The 17,500-nt window shown below is 42.3% G+C and overlaps 1 protein-coding gene across 10 annotated transcripts in view; it reads right to left on the reverse strand.

Annotated features, from left to right (window-relative positions):
• UNC5D (unc-5 netrin receptor D) overlaps positions 1-9,188 on the reverse strand; it is a 536,221-nt gene extending 527,033 nt beyond the window's left edge. For all 10 annotated transcript variants that reach the window (XM_032413428.1, XM_032413432.1, XM_032413429.1 and 7 more), the window contains exon 1: positions 8,792-9,188. In XM_032413428.1, the coding sequence (XP_032269319.1) occupies positions 8,792-8,894 (103 nt within the window). In that variant the 5' untranslated portion in view covers positions 8,895-9,188. The remainder of the gene's footprint in view (positions 1-8,791) is intronic.
• Between the last annotated feature and the right edge of the window lie 8,312 nt (positions 9,189-17,500).

Raw genomic sequence — 17,500 nt, forward strand, 5'->3', positions numbered from 1 at the left:
TTTTTTGCTTTCTTTTTGCCCCAATGTAAAAAAAAGAAATTAATGACAAATCTTTTATTCAGCTTTATTTCTTTAAAGCAAACCCCCAAATACATCCCACCCACACACCTCACACTAACAAAACCTGTGAACCTCCTGACTGTTTTTTTGTTTTTGTTTTTGTTTTTGTTTTTTCCCGTAAGGAAAACAACTTTGGAAATCTGATGCAATCAGTGTAGCTTCTGGTCCCAAGACTGAGGGAGATACAAGGGTTGCTGATTTAGATGCAGGAGAGTTGAACTTTTTCCAGCCCCTCTCAAATAGCTTATAAAATACTTACATTTGCCTGGCAAAGAATTTTATTCAGTGGTCTGTATTTTTCTGGCCCTATCTCTTTTTAAAGACAGGCTGGAAAATTCTTAAAGACACACTGATGAAAACTGTTATTGGAAGTCCAATTGCCTTGTGCCACGGCACAAACTTCAAGTACAAATTTAAAGACTTTAATCTTGTTTTACAAGTGTACACAGAAAGAAAAAATACAGCACATACACTCAAAATTAATAATAAAGACAATGTATTTAGAAAGCCATGAAGATGGAGGAGCTAGTATTCTATTTCTAAAAAGCCTGGCTTATAATGGCATCTTTAAAAATAAAACCAGAGAACTAATTTGTGATTTCACCTACTTTAATGAACACTTTCATTCCTTAGATTAAGAAAACGTTATTGCTTAGCAAGTTCCTCAGAATATGTGACATACAACTTACGCCATACCACACTATGCCATTAGCGATATAGTCACAATTTTACTTCCCTCCAAGCACTTCTGACACATTTCCCAGGCAGGGCCATTTCTGTTTATAACCATGAGAAACATAACACAAACAGACCGAGAAGGCAACACAGGTATCATCCAAAATTTTTATTCACGTATTTCTCCTTCCTCACACATGCTCACGCATCCGCAGCCCTGTCTCAAGTGCGACATGAACAAAATGCTGTATCGTCTGGCTCAGGTCTAATCAATCCATCTGGTAATAAAATAGAATTACATGCTAAAGAAGTCCAAAAGGCCCAGAAACCATTTGGAGACTCAGCTTCTAGGCCTGGTACTATTTACTGCTACTTGTCTGGCCTTGGTTGAAGAATCTCTAAATCTAATTTTATCATCTGTTCAAGATCAGGGTGGATGTGAAAATACAAAGCAATCACGCTTGTAAACATCCCTTAAAAGTGTCAAGTTCCATGCAAATGAATGATTACTCAAAACAGTCATCCATGAGAGTATCACTCTTATACTTAACCATCTTTTTAGAATAGTCTGTCTAGGAATGTAGGCTTTCCAACCTATTAAGGGAAAACATACATATATATATATATGAAAACATATATTATATATATATATATATATATATATATATATATATATATATATATATATATAAAACCCTCATACAGTTATTTAATTCTTTGGCAATTAAATTTCCCTGAGTTATTTTATCACAGTATTGAATAAGTTTTAGAAACTTTCACCTAAACAGTATTTATACCTTAACATAATGAGGTTGGAGTAAAAAATATTGGTTGGTGTATGCTATTGGACAATGACTGCCAGGGGCTGGGTGAGTAACAGTAAGCATAATGGGCCCTGTCAAGGAGAGATAACTAACTACCTTGCCGCAGAGAAAGACAGACCCCAAACACGTACACGATGTTCTGACAACGATAATCCAGCTGGCTGGGAAGCCTCAGTACGCTGTATGAACAGTGCTCTGTTTTGGGGGTTTTTTTATTTTTTTGTTTTTTTTGAACCAACTGGTTTTACTCTACCTCTTATTTAACTATGGCCTCATTCTCTCATTATCTTGAATTCCAGATCATTTCAAGTGCAGGTCAGTCAAGAGATACGATAGAATGAAGGTGATTGAGAGGAGTAGAAAAGCTTCTTATTTAATAAAAATCTGACTTTGGGCAAACTGCTCAACTTCTGGGGGACTCAGTTTCCTCTTTATTACATGCAATTAATTAGATGCAAACATCAGTCCTCAATTACTTCAAAATAGAATTCAAGACTTTTTTTTTTTTTTTTAAGATTTTATTTATTTATTTGACAGAGAGCGACACAACGAGAGAGGGAACACAAGCAGGGGGAGTGGGAGAGGGAGAAGCAGGCTCCCCACTGAGCAGGGAGCCCGATGCGGGGCTCGATCCCAGGACCTTGGGATCATGACCTGAGCCGAAGGCAGACACTTAACGACCGAGCCACCCAGGCACCCCGGATTCAAGACTTTTCAAATATTGCATCTGTCTTTACAAATGCTGGAAGAAAGACAATTTATCATCTCAGAATGGAGCTCCTGAATGTGTTCGTTTTATGAGTGGCTGCATGTTTGTCTGAGTTAAAACTGACATTTGTGTTTACCTAGTCTTCTATTGGCATTTTAAAAATAGTCTTACACTGTATTCCACTTCATACTGGCTTGCACGTGAAAAACAATATTGAAAATACAAACTCTGAATTACTATCACATGTGGCCCTGCTACTTAAAGATGGATGGGGTTCATGGATGGGGTCATCTAGAAGCTTATCAAAAATGCAGAATCTCAGGCCCCTCCCCAGACTAACTAAATCAGAAGGTGCATTTTTAGGAGAACTGCAGTGATTTACATGCACATTAACATTTGAAAAGCACTGATTTGTAAGTTTCAAAGATATTACCAGCGAAGCTTCCATAACCCATGATCATTTGGTTTCCCCTCCTCTCCTCATAGATTTTATTAAATTAAATTCAAACAAAGATGGTAACTACTAAATAAGTACTGTTGCTAGCAGAAGCCACCAATCCCTTTCACACTACTCCCAACAACACATGCACAAATATATTCAGAGGCAAATTTCTCATCCAATATTTAGAAAATAAATTTGCTTTTATAGTAAGTTATCAAAATCTGTGAATGATAGTACACACAACATAGCTATGCTGGTGTTAGTTGAGCCTTTGAAGTATGCAGGATGATTTCTTCCCATGCCTGCCTGCCAACCACCTACCTGCCGGAATTTCTGCAGTACCACTTTCCCTTGGACTCACCTGATTTGAGAAATTACAACGTTTGATTTTAGATAACAACAAAGCATCTGCGAAATTCATTCGTATTCAAGCTCCGCATCGCTGCAGTGACGTTTACCCCACATGATTCCTCCTAGCCTTAAAATGCCAGCTTGGGTTGGTGGGATATCTGTGCGCCAAGGTCTCTCTTCCTGGGGAGTAAGGCTCTTTCGCACTTTATGAACCAGAAATTTGGGGACAGAGAGTCAGAATCTGCGTTAAGTGAAGCTGGCCTTGACCTCACTTGGAAGACAGCTTTTGGTTTTTCAGTTTCCTTATTTATGAAGAAAGGAACTGGTCATAGAGGAAGAATTCAGGCCTCCCCTTACTCTTGTCTTGTTAGAAACAATATCGGGAAATACTCTTGAGTCCTGTAGTGGTCCGATATACTGGAGAAGCATCATACGGGTGGGTTGTTTCTACTCGAGCCCCAGAAACACAACCCAGGACTTCTGCCCCTAATTTCTATGTCGGTGAAGTCAGTAGGGAGGGGCAGGTGTTGAGCACAGAAGACGCGGTTCACACCCTGTCCTGCGCACCCACACCCGCTTTTGGAAGAAATACTGCAAAAGCACAGCGGAGTTCACAGTGGATTTCTAAGGCAGTCCAAAGTGAATACATTAACATCCGCCTAATTCTGAAAATTATCTACGCACAGCATGCATATGCGCACAATAAGGCCCCACGATGCAATGTGGCACAAACAATTAAAAGTTCTTTCCAAAGCGGAAATGCAAAATAGAACGAATATCTATTTTCTGTAAATGAATCTAGCCATCTGCCTCGAAAGAGCTGCAGCAGGAGTACCCCAAACAGCAGAAACAGCAGCCTCTGGTGTTAACAGTCTACTCTCAAATCTCACGCTCCACATTTCCCCGGCAAACAAGGCTAAAAATACAAGACATGCAACCAATAGTCTCTTGGGATCTGCCATTCCATGGATGGCGTATTCAATCAGAGTAATATTTTCTGCTGAAATTCAAAATTGAAAAAAAAAATAAAGCAAGCTATCATATTAGAAACTGGCGTTCAGAATTTTAAGTGTGAATCCAATCCCAAAGAATGTTAAGCTGAATGGTGAGAGGGTGGTTGTTTTCATACAACATAAATCTCTGAGATTTATCTGAATATATTTATAGATTTATTGAAGCTACTCCGAATCCCTCTACAGCTCTCACAGTGAGAGAAATTTTTTAGTCCTTTTGTCACCAAAATATAAGGGTCACTTTATTTTTAGCATAGTTTAGAAAACAGTCCTTGTTGTAGGCTCTGGAGCAGGACAGTGTAGGTTCGAATCCAGGCTCCTCCATATACTAACTCTGTGACCTTGCACAAGTTATTTAATCCCTCTTTGCCCTTCGTTTCCTATATTAAAAATGAGAATACAACTCACCTCAGAGTGGTATTTTAAGGACTAAATGAGTTAACATACATAAAGCGTTTAGAATAATCAATGGCACACACTAAATACAATAATTGCTATTATTATTTTGCACTCAAACAAGGCTACAAAAATGCCTTCTCTGAAGGAATAGGCAGAATATAAAGAGCGGTAGCAACACAATGGTAAGTTCTCATGCCAACAGGGGCCGTTTAGCAAATGAGGGGGGTGAGCTGGTCAGGGTCTTCGCCTAGAGTTTGCAGCTCTCGTTACAGGAAAGTTCCCATTGGCTATTCAGTCATGCCATTAGTTCATGAAGGTATCAGAAGGAGGAGGACAGGAGAAAAGACAATGATGTGGCTGCTCAACTGGCACTTGCCTCAATATGGGATTAGGATTAATGGCAAAAGTGCAATCAAGAGCATCCCCATCGGGACTTTCTGTGAATGTGTGTGCCTGTCCATTACGGGGACACCGGTAACCCCACTACCACCTTCTTTAAGAGGATGTTACAGAATACATCTTTCTTTGTAAATACACCTGTCTTTGGGATTAGATGTGAATGCACGTAGCCTGGGTCTCTAGCCGTCACATTAAAAAAAAGAAGAAAAGGCACAAGGGAGTGGTACCAAATATTCACTAAATCCTGTACAACTAATTCCTTGAGAAACCTTTAGAGTTGGCAACATTTTAAGCTGGGTACTATATACAGTAGAAGGAGGACAATAAAGTCATTGAGACGATAGAGAGAAAACTGCTTCCCTAACTAGTAAGACAGCAGGGTCTGGAACTACCTGACCCACCCAGTCATACAGTTCTGAGAGCCCAAGGAGGATTCCTGGCCCCGTAGCTTTTCCCACCCTATGGGCCATCACTTACAGAACCATACACAGGTCACTCAAAGAGTGAGGAAGGACATTTATTTTTCATAGTGAGACCCTGCAAAAGAACAACTTTCTTTCTAAGGGCCAAATCAGAACAACAAATCTCATCTTAAGAACTAAGATACTCGAAAACATTTCTTGAGCAGAAAAGAAGGTGCCACGGGACTGTTCAAGCTGAGAGCACAACCCAAGAGTGAGAATAAGACAATCCTGGAAAGAAATTAGGAGAAAAGACACTTTCCTCATAGCACTCTGGAGGGACAGTTTTTTTGAGGAAAAGGAGCAGAATGAGAAAGGCCGGTGGGCGGGGGGGGAAGGGGGGGGGGGTTGGGAAGGAGGCAGGGGCATATAAAGTTCATTAAGAAGGAAATGACTAAAGATTTTAAAATGTATGAACCAGGTAGATAAATGGATTTAAGTATGTGTAAACCGTCTGACCCTGTTATGCCCAGAAAATAAATGTGTACCTCTCTTGCCCTTAATGCATTACTATAGCTATTATAAGGAAGATGTCATTGTCCAGGACATTTTTTAAAGCAAGGAACTTTGTGGAAGTTTAGCCTATCTAAGATTACCTCCCTCCCTGCCTTTAGATGAGGATATCTTTATGTACAGTATCTAATACAGGAATCACAACCAGATCTACAGCACTACTCTTGTTTTTCAAAGAACAAAAACAAATCAACATGACAACACAATGTGGATTCAATTAGCACTTGGCAGGTCATGAATAACTTTTAAACAGCCTTCTTTTAAGTTGGAAAGTGTTAAAATATACAGTAATCATGGCACCAAAGTGCCTTCCTTACAGTGTGCCAGCAGTCAGGAACATAAATCTGAAAAGATAAGTCTTGCTTGCAAAGGAAGGAACCAGAACTTTGCTCCTTGGGCCATACCAGTTTCTACGGGCAGTCCCTTGTCCCAAGTTATCTTCCCCTTCCAGTACGTTCATTTAAAGCCAATTACCTGAAATCTCCCTCTGATTTTCAGACGGTTTTACATTAAGTATGGAGAAGAAAAGGAAAAAAAAAAAAAGTTGGTGCACTCATCTTGCAAAAAAAGCGTAAGTCATTTTAAAGAAAATGCTACTGAATTGTTAAATATTCTTAAATATTCTTAGATCATAAAGCAAACGGCATAATTCTATATCCCCTGTTGTTTGGGGGGGGGGGGCAGAATACCTTGGTTCAAATCAACATGAAAAGGCTTGCAAAAAAAACACTTCGTTGGATAAAGAACAACCTAGGGTCAACCCCACAGAGTCTGGTGAGACGACTCAACAAACATGCCACAAAGTTCACCTCATCCTGCTTTTAATGAACGGGCACCTTCCCAAGCTGGCAGAACTTAAGTAACATTGAAACACACCCTTTGTTCTGAAAACTCCCATGGTGCGCACCTGTCCAAAGCCAGATGCATGCAGCTTCACAGGTTCCAGAGCCGGCTTACGACTCATTCCCTATTGAATCTCGGACAGATGCTAAGGAATGGGCTTCATACCCCCACAACATAAAATACTACAAGGGAAATATTAGGCAGATTTACTGCTCTGCTCCATGTGTCTTGAACATTACTATGATCTGTGCAAGACATTTTGTTGTAAATAAGCCTGCGGAGTGTACAGTATGTTTTCTAGGAGACCTTTAAAGAACAGCTTGCAGACAAGAGGTGCTAGCCTTAGTTTCACAGCCAGCAAAACTCCATCCAAGAGGCTTCTGGCATGTCCCCACCTCTTGTTTGGGGCTGGCTTCAAGACAACTCCACCAACCAAATTCCAAGGGGTCAGTACATGGAGGCAGGCACTCTTAGGTATTTCCACATCAAATAGCAAGTGGGAATTCAGACATTTAGATAATTTAGAAAAGAAAAGGCTTGCTTTTCCCTATAACAGTGTATTAAAAACAACTCAGAGCAAAGTCAGCTTTGCAAGGAGGCATTCTCCATAGTAAATTCAATGGCTGAAGCTTATGCTTCTTCCAGCAAGGGAAACAACTATGCTTCACCAGAACCCAGAGTGTGCAATCACGAGGCTCATTTTTAAACCTTTGCTGCTTTTTAAAAAGCCTGCTCCACCAAAAACAAAACAAAAAAAAAAGGAAAAAAAGTTTTCAAGAAATTAAATGCAAATAGTCAATGAACAGGATCATAAAACAGAAAGCCTCTTATCTACCTCTTTTTCTTTTTTTTTTTAATTCTTCATTCTAGACACCCTGACTGCTTTTAACACACCGTTAGCTTTTATAAAAATTAGATTGTGTTGGTTCTTTTATGATCGTCGTCAACCCCTTCCACCCTCTTCTGTCTCCCGGCTACTCATTATGTTCAGGATAGCCAAGAGAGTAGAAGGTGAGGTGGTCAGCTCAGTCCCCCTCTCGCCAGACAAGCGATAGGTGAATTATTCAGTGCAATTACATATTCTAAAACCTAATGGATGGCACACAGGGAAGGAGAAAGGTAAAGATGGGCAGGAAGGAGAGGCTTCGGGATTATTTCAAAGGTAAAGCCGTAATACTCAAGCTATGTGCTGAAATTGCTTCTGATCATCTTCAAAACAAGTCGGCGGGATTTATCTTTAACTTGATGCTCACGTTCTCGTTCACAGTGGAGGTGAAACCAGTTGCGAAATTTCACTCTACTGGAGTCCGGAGGATCCAGGAAAACTGGGTTTACGTTTCAAAGTCAGCAAGAAGCGGCGGTTTCCCCGCTGCTCCGTGGAGCCCTGCGCTCGCTAGCTCCCTAGCTGGAGTAGGCACCCGGTAGCGGGAGGAGGCGCCGGGTGAGCAGCCTCGGGACAAACGCTTACCCCGGCTCGGCACCGCAGGCGCAGCTAAACGCGGATGGTGCACACAGCTCTTCCGGGCTCCCGCACACCGCGGCCTCCTCGAAAGCAAGCCCAGTGCTGTTTAGGTCCTCGGGCTAGTGTCGCCCGTGGGGTGCCAAGCTCAGCGGACTTTAGCTTGGGTGCTGCTCCCCAAAGGGAAAAAGCGCCCTCTCCATTCAAGCCCACCCTACAGAGACTCCCATCACCCCGCCCCTCTCCCAGAAACTCTCGGACACCACTATGCGCGCCCACCCGTGGTCCCTCGCCTTGGAGGCAAGTGGAGAGGGCAGGGGAGAGCGAGACTGGAGTGAAAAAGTGGGTACTCCGGTCTGCAGCAATTGGGGAGGGCTCGGAAAATGGAGCAGGCGATGGGCGTCAAGGGGTAGGGGCCCCGGTCACAGCAACCTGTAGGATTGCGGCTGATCGCAAACTTGGGGTGGGAGGCAGTGGTCCCCTCCGAGGTCCTCCGCCCGATTCCCACCCTGTGGGGTCCGCGCGCGCAGAGATGCAGGGCGCAACTTGGGAAGCCAGCGCCATGGGTGCGGGTCCCGCTCGGTCTCGCCATCGCCCCCTCGCCTCTTCCCCAGCCCCGCCGCCCGCTCCGCCCGGCGCTTACCTCGGGCAGCCGCAGCCCCTGCCGCCCAGAAGCAGAGCCCCAGCCACGGGAGCCACCGGCGCGCCCCTCCAGCGCCTCCTCCTGCGGCGGCCGCTCTCCCCATGCTCCTCGCCCCGCTCGGAGTCTGGCTCCTCTTCCACGCCCCGGGCGCCCGGGAGAGGCACGGCGAGCTGGGGACCGAGACGAGCGGGTCCCGGAGGTCTTCGGCGAGTGACTGGTCCACGGCGGCTCCCTACAGCCCCGGCGCAGGGCGCCCGGAGCCGCCGCTGGCCGGGCACCGGGAGCCAGCACGCGCCCCCATAGCCTCCCACGGCGGGGCGAACGCTCCCGCCACGGCCGCTGCCGGAGTCGCGCGTCGTCTCCGCAGCACCGCTCACCGCGCTCCCGCTGCTGCCGGGTCCGGGACTACAGGGCGGAGGAGCGAGTTCGCATCGCTAATGAGATCCCCGCGGCCGCCCCTTCTCCTCCCCTCCGAGCGGCAGCCAATGAGCCGGGCCGGGGCGGGGCGGCGGCGGGCCGTGCCGGGCGGGAGGCCGGGAGGCGCAGGTGAGCCCCGCGGCTGCGGCACGCGCCCCCGGGTTCCTCCACGCTCCGCAAATGGCCCCCGCTCGCGGAGAGAGGAAGCAGGTCCGGAGCCGGCTCGGGGACGCGAGCTCACGCTTACGGACGTGAGTGGCGCCGGCGGGCCTCTTGGAGGCGAACCCAGTGCGGAAAGATGTGAGCATCTCGGCAGCCTACCTCGGAGTCTGCCGCTTCCACGAAACCTCTGTTTTGTTCAACTTTGAGCCCTTTCGCAGTCCTGCCTCTCCTGCTTCCATTTTTTAACATCAGATCAGACAGCACTCCGTACATGTTCAAAGAAAAAAGAAAAAGCCTTAAATGCCAAGTGGGGAAAAATAACACTAGAATAAATCCATTATTATAACTATGCTAAATCTGCATGCATATAAATAAAGAGGTAGGGAAATTACAGTCAGGGGTGCGTTAACGGGTATGTGATAGATTTTTTATTTCTACCTTTTTTTTTTTAACTTGTCTGAAAGCTTCCTCATTTCTGACGTCTCCTGGTTTTGTTTTAATCTGGGCCCTGGGAATTGCCTTTCTTCTAAGTATCAGGGAAAGTGAGTCGTGCTGGCCTTTGTAACAAGAAGGAAAGAAGACTTTTTCTTAAAAGTGTGGTTTATTTTGAATAACCTGTCAAATCTTTATTTAACTGCTTTTGAAAGTACTCATGGTTGCCTCTTATTCTTCCCTGCGAAGTAGTAACTTAAGAGAGATTGCCTTAGGCCACACAGTTTCAGAGCAAAGAACACACCTGGGGAGTTGGCCCTGAGTCCAAGACTCCATAGTCAAAGCATGCACCATCTCTCCCAGTAGTGAGCCCCCAAAATGGTGCCAGAACTCAACTGGTTAGAACACGCGTCCCCTTTTGCCTGGTTGACCCCAACAGAAAATGAAGTCTTGGCTCAAAAGAAAACCTTCCCGACTGTTCCCCAGTGCCCTCACTCAACATTGATACGAGTACTTGTAAAAAAAAAAAAATCCATCTCTCTCTTGCCAAAGTGCTCCCTGCTCCCAAACACGTTTCTGCGGAGAATAAACAGTTTAAAGTGAGGTAATTGTTCTGGATGAGGTAATTGCGTTAACTCGCTTTCTTCTGAAGAAAAAGAGGATAGGAGGCAGAAAGATTGATTCCCTGATAAGCACATATGCCATCCCTCTCCTGAATGCCACCAGACCTGTGAATGTCGGGGAGAGGAGCCAATTGCTTCCTCCAGTCTTCTTGCAGCTCAATAAAAGGTTTGGGTCCTGGTCAAGAAAACCAAGCTCTGGGGAATGAATGCTTCAAAGCAAAGACTAATGTGGGGCTGGCTAGGGACTTGCCTGAAAATCTCTTTAGAATCTTGGTAGATGAGTGTTTTGTCCTTTTCCTCTGAGAAGGTGAATTGAGAATTAATCTACCAAATATGCTTTACCTGTCTTCTGGAAAATAGTCATTCATCCTCTGATGTTCCTTATTCTTCAAGACTATGTGGCAGTTCTATCACAAATGAGTACTTTCTAAAAAAAAAAGGAGGGGGGAAAAAGAAAGAAAAAAGACTAACTATGTTTCCAAAATAGTATTTAAGTATTACTACTGTCCCCAGAGGGGAGCAAAAGTAAAAACAATTTTATTTTTAAAAAATATATCTGGGAACTAGATGAGCTAATATTAGTTAATAATTAAAGTAAAATTGCAATGACAAATGAGACAGGAGAGAAAATAAGAAACCTGATTGCATACCCTGTTCAAGGAAATGGTTGTTTCACATATTTTTTTTTTTTCATAGCAGAACCAAATCCTAGAATATAGGTACTATTATCCCTTTTTCACAGGTAAGGAAAGTCAGGCTGAGTATAGAAGTGATTTGCCCAAGATCTTATAGGTAAGTGCGCAAACATCAAGAATGAGACATGAGTTTGTGTGTTTCTAAACCCAAGATGAAGGTTGAGGTAGTATCCTTTCAATCAGATGTTCCAGAAATAGATATTCCACCTTGTCCTCCTCAGTACTATTTAGCTATTGAGTTGGGAGAAGTTGGATCTTCAGTATTACCCCCACATATTACACATCATGTATGAATTATACACGACACGTTAATTAAGTTCCATATATTAGAATATCCTATATTAATCTAATTCTGGCTATTTTTAAACATGTATGAATTGTATTCCGTTCCACTTGGAGAAATAAATTGAATAGTCACTGCCCAGGATCAATGTTTCCAGCCATGAAACAGCAGCAAGGCCATAGTAGAAGAACCAGCCTGAAAATTGGGACACCAAGGGACTAGGGCCATGACATTGCCAAGGACTGGTCCTGTAGCCTGGGGGCAAGTCAACATCTGGTTTCCATTTCCCCATCTGAAAAATGAGAGTATTTGACCAGAGAATTTTAAGATCAATCCTTTTTAAAATCCATCATTTTCAACTGTGGCATGTTATGATTTTGAATACTCAGTACAACCAAATCAGAAATCAAGCCACCTATTCTGGAATTGGGGCAATTATGTAACAAATGCAAAATGTGTTCTAGACAGATTATTTGGGATGATAGCCACCCTAAAGTTATTAGCTGTAACCAGGTAATATTAATTCAGTGAACAGACTTGGTAGTGTTTTCCTCAATTCTTTGTTGCTTGAATTGATTATGCCTATTTTCTAACACTTTATACATAAAGATAAAGAGGTAGAACGTTTGTACTCGCATTGCCTTTTGGCCATCTTTAGCCTAACTAGTCTCAAAAATAGAAAATGTTTGAGTCGAATCAAACTTAGAGGAGGGGAGATAGGGACCGGGCATAGAGAGATCTGTCCTTCCACATATAATGAATTTTTTTCCAAATATAATGAATTTTTTTTAAATGGCTTACTATAAGTCCTTAGGAAAAGCTCTGTATTTGTCTGGGAAAAGGTATTTAAAGATTTTAGCCAACCTGCTTGGTGTAAATAGTAAAACTCCAAGGGAAGTTAAAATAGAAATATTCTACACGAGTAAGGGGAAGAATCTGTTGTTCTAGGATTTGGCAAAGGAAAAGCGGAGCCAAGGGGTTGGTGGAAAGCCAAGACCTGGCTAAGACGTGGCCTTTCTCCTGGGAGCTCCAAATCATCTTTAAGCTTACAAAGGCAAGTGAATTTATGAAAAATGGTGAAGAGATTGTAGTTTGCATCTAGATTACTGAAGACAAAACACTCAGGAGAGATCAAAAAGACTTTAGACATGGAAGCTTTTGAAAAGTATGGAGATATTTGGGGACTGTCCTAAACCTTAGACCTGCATTCTTTTAGGAGCAGGAAGTGCCTCATTTAAAATCTGAGCAAAAGCAAGGTGTCATAAGTCAATGAGATCAAGACCCTGGGGAACAAAACACAGCTGTAGCCGAAAGGAAAGGAAATGGGCTTAAGAACATTGAATATTAAGGCTAAGGGAAAGAGGGGCACCTGGGTGGCTCAGTCCTTAAGCATCTGCCTTCGGCTCTGGTCATGATCCCAGGGTCCTGGGATGGAGCCCCGCATCGCATCGGGCTTCCTGCTCCACGGGAGGCCTGCTTCTCCCTCTCACTCTCCCCCTGCTTGTGTTCCCTCTCTCTCGCTGTCTCTCTCTCTGTCAAATAAATAAATAAATAATCTTACCAAAAAAAAAAAAAAAAAGACTAAGGGAAAGAAGGGGCCCCTGGGTGGCTCAGTTGGCTAAGTGGCTGCCTTCGGCTCAGGTCATGATCCCGGGGTCCTGGGATGAAGCCCCAGGAAGGGCTCCCCTGCTCAGCGGAAAGTCTGCTTCTCCCTCTCCTTCCCCCCTCCCCCGCTCCTGTTCTCTCTCTTTTTCTCTCAAATAAATAAATAAAATCTTAAAAGACTAAGGGAAAGAGGAGCTGAAAAGAATTCTGCAATATATTTGTGCATCATACTTTTACCAACTTTCTGGATTCAACCGGCAATTTTAGTTAGAACTGCTCTAAGAATTTCTAAGGTTTGTAGGGCCTTTCTCCGCTGCACACAGATCCTTTCCTAGGCACGGGTTATAGAGAAAGGGCAGTCTTCCCACATTTGGGATGTTAACACTGTGGCCTCCCTCCTCCCAGAACCTGACTACTGTTTCTGAAGACAACTATTTCTAGCTCTGCCACTCGCAGACTTTTCTGATAAAAGCCACCATTTCTATTAATCATACAATTACGATAATAAATAAGGAAGACCAAAAATCAACTGGACAAAAGGGCAACAGTTGGCAACTTCAACGGGTGAACTTGGCAATGTAAGTAAATGAGATATTCTACAAGCGATATTTCCATTGGGAATACCCTGCGCCAGTCATTTCCCCAGGAAGGTCTTGTTCAATCAGAGCAGCACATTTTAGAAATGCATGCAACTTTCAGAGAACATGCTGAATTTTATTCAGCAGCGCTGTGTGTTCCCAGCCCAGCTCATGATTCATGAACCTGCTGGAAGCATGGGGAAGAAAGGATGCTCAAAGCCAGGGAGCTGTGATTTCCTCACATGTCATGTTCTGTCTGTGCACAATAATCCAGGTTAACAGTCTCCCCTGTTAAAAGCAATAAGGGATCGCTTTGTTAAGTAAATCCTCTCACACAAAATTAGAGAAGTCCATTTCAGATATTGGGTTATGAAGCAGCAATAAAGTGCAAAAATCCAATACATTTGTTTAAGAAGGGCAGCAGGGTACCAAGATAAGAGTCTAACTAAACAAGTTTTTCCTGACATTGCAAGTGTGCTTTCCCCGTTTTGTACCCAGGGAATTCTTCCTGGAATCACACATCCTGGAGTTTCAGCTTCAGCTGCTGACACAGATGAATGAAAGAACTTCAAAATAATAACAAGAAACACAATTATTTGGCAGTAAAATTAATGTGTTAGCACTTAAAAAAATAATAAACTGAGGAGAAAAGATGAGATGTGTTAACCCATAAAAGATGTAGCCTCGGATGACAACACAACATGCGACCCTTGAGTTACCTGACCTTGGCATTTAGCATCAGACGTGTGACAGCGTACACATCCCGGCACTTTGTGGTATTTGTGGTAGCTGAGGGATAGCCTGGTGTCTTTCCACTTTGGGAGAAAATACCATGGCTCTTACTGTCAAATGGAGGATGCTGCCAAACCTCTGTGGAGGGTGTATTTGGGACAGTTTTATTTGGGACAGGTTTTTTCCTGCTCAGTTTTGTTTCTATTTGCTCCTTTCACACCCTGCCTTGGGACATCATTTGGTCATTCATTCATTTGTTCCTCTTCACCTATTCTGGTAGACATTGTGCCCTCTGGAGGGGGCAAGGGAAGAGATATCCAAAGACAATTAAAGTAAATTTATAGTTCAAAGTGCCATGTAGCCTTGACTAGAACACACAGGTTAACCACACAGCTATATCCAAACAGAAGGCTGAAGCCCAGCAGGGATGGTTGCCCTGCAAGTTCCGGTCAAGAAGAGAGTCAAGAGTCAAAAATGTAACAAGTTGAGCAAACGCATATTCCAACCTTCCCATCCCCTCCTTAATGTTATGAGATCCAGAGGTGTTCGATTTCCTGGTTCTGGCACAACACCCAGAGCAAACTGTTGTGGGAAAATAGGGTTAGATGCAGATTCCATGTAGAGACATGACGAGGGCAAGCACATATCTTTTTCCACTAAAGCTACCCATTTTCCTCCCTGACAAGGGCTAAGGAATAAATGGACACAGTCAGGAGGATATGTGTATGCCAAAATTAGAGACTAGAAGGGAATATGTACCTGTTTAGAGTAAAAGAACCAAAAGAGGTCATCTGGCCCCGAACAAAATCTGACAAACAGAATGTTAGTGTACATATTTAGGGAGTAGCCTATATCAAAGGAATTTATCTTTTAAGAGTCTTTAACCATAATAAGCCACTTGTACAAATGCCAACTAGAAATCACTAAGAAAAGAAAGGAATGGCTCTCTGAAAGGAAAAAACAAAACAAAACAAAAACCAACAACCATAGTTTTCTTCCTAGTTTTTACTTTCTGCTCTCATTTTCCTTTTTCCTTCACTTTCCTTGACTTCTCTTCTGGAATAAGATATTATAAATTAATCCCTGTCACTAGGAGAAGGATGACAACTCTAGTAGATTCTTTAAAGCAGGACTTAAGAACTCTTACATGATTCCACTTGATGGTGTGCAAAGAGAAAATGCTAGCTTAACAAACAGAATTGTTTCCAATTTTCAAATAAAGCTTTGACTTTCATGGCCCAAATCCTACCACACCTGCTTCCTTTCTCCATCTTTATAGCCCAACCCCTAAAAACCCTATGAATTTATAATTTGTTATATCTTAAGGCTCAGGCAGTAGATTTAAAAGCATTCATTAGTAAATGACTGTCATGCATTTTGAAGGAGAAAAGATCTACTTTACATGTTAAGTAGTATTTTACTGAAAATAAAATTTAAGAGAGTACCATTTGCAATTTAATTCAACCACATATTCCACTCATCTTGTCAGGTATAAGGATGACTTCATCCCAATTCAAGTACCAATTTCCCTAGAGATAGACAATCTAGTTCTAGAGTAGATTTGGGGGGATCATTAGAAGACCATGATCATTATTATTACTTTGGTAAGAAACTAATCCAAACAGAAAATAAAGCTAGAACTCCTTTGATTCTCCTGCCCTCAACCTACTGACAATATACTTCTCTGTTGAGAAGAGAAGCAAATTACACACACTCACTATATATATATATATACATACATACACAAACATATATACACATACATATATATACACACTCTGGGTATTTGTGCCATTTCATTTTCATATATATGAATGAATATTATATATTTATACATATGTATGTATGAATGAACTGTTTATGTGTATACAGATGAATGAATCAATATATCTCTATGCATATATATGTCACATACATATATATATCACATATGTGAACATACATACATACATACATATATGTGTTAAGTGTATGTGTGAATGAACTGGCACATCCAACCAGAGTGTGGGATGTGTGTGTGTGTGTGTGTGTGTGTGTGTACATGTGTATGTGTGAAAACAGAACTGAAATATTTGAAAGTATTTTAAGAAAAGGAGATGACTCCTGACCAAGATGACCTCATAATTTTACTTTAACCTCTGTCTGCTCTAGACACCTAGAAATGAGGCTGCATATCAAATAGGAAACTGAAGAAACATTGCCTAGCTCAAAACCAAGACAAATATCTGTATGGATCATCAACAAAACAAAATTGATAAATGGTGAGTGGTGCTAAATCCATGTACTTTCTGGGCCCTGGCTCCTGAAGCAGGCAGTGGAATATGGAAGTCTGAATAATGCAGTGTAATAGGGAACAAATGGTTCCGTGACAAATGAGATGTCAGAGCCAGTTGCACAACGTAAACAAGGGATTGGCATGGAATTCCCCAACACAAGGGAATTGCCTGAAAAACACTCAGCCAATCTAAGCCTGCTATTTAGGGAAGCAAGAATTACAAAGACACAGCTTCTTCACTGAGAACTGAACCTAACCATACACTGGCTCAACGGCTGAATGTGATATATCCCAATAATACTACAACTTAGATGTCCTGAATGACTTCAGGCCTTGGGTTTAGGTGGAGGTAGCCACAAAGCTACAGTTCAAAGAGTGGTAATCCCAGAAGAGACAGATGATAGTGGGGAGGGGAGAGAAAAAGAACCCCCTCCCTTAAAAATGAGCATATTGACCAGCACCCTAAAACACTTGCGGATAACATGATTTTAAAAAATACAGAAAAATACAATCAATGTTTGAACATCAATTCATACTTTATAGGGAAAAAAAAGCATCATAGAACTTAAAATGTATGTATTTGGAATGCTCCAAACAATAAAAGAAAGAACTACATTGATTACAAAATTATGGAAAATAAATAATAACTGAATTCAAAAAACAAAATGTAATGAGTATTGGTAGATAAGAAAAAATATAAATCTAGGAACTGGATGTTATGGTCAAATAACGGAAAAGTAATCAAGGCTGGCAAAGATGAAAAGACAACTAGTTAATTTGAAAATAATACTGAAGAGACATCAGATATAGAAAAAAATGCAAGTGTAATTGCAAAATTTAAGCAAAATTAAGAGACTCTGAGGCTAGATTGAGATACTCTGACAAACATCCAATAAGAGTTGCAGAA

The sequence above is a fragment of the Phoca vitulina genome, unplaced genomic scaffold (genome assembly GCF_004348235.1).
Source record: "Phoca vitulina isolate PV1807 unplaced genomic scaffold, GSC_HSeal_1.0 scaffold15, whole genome shotgun sequence".
Taxonomy (NCBI): domain Eukaryota; kingdom Metazoa; phylum Chordata; class Mammalia; order Carnivora; family Phocidae; genus Phoca; species Phoca vitulina.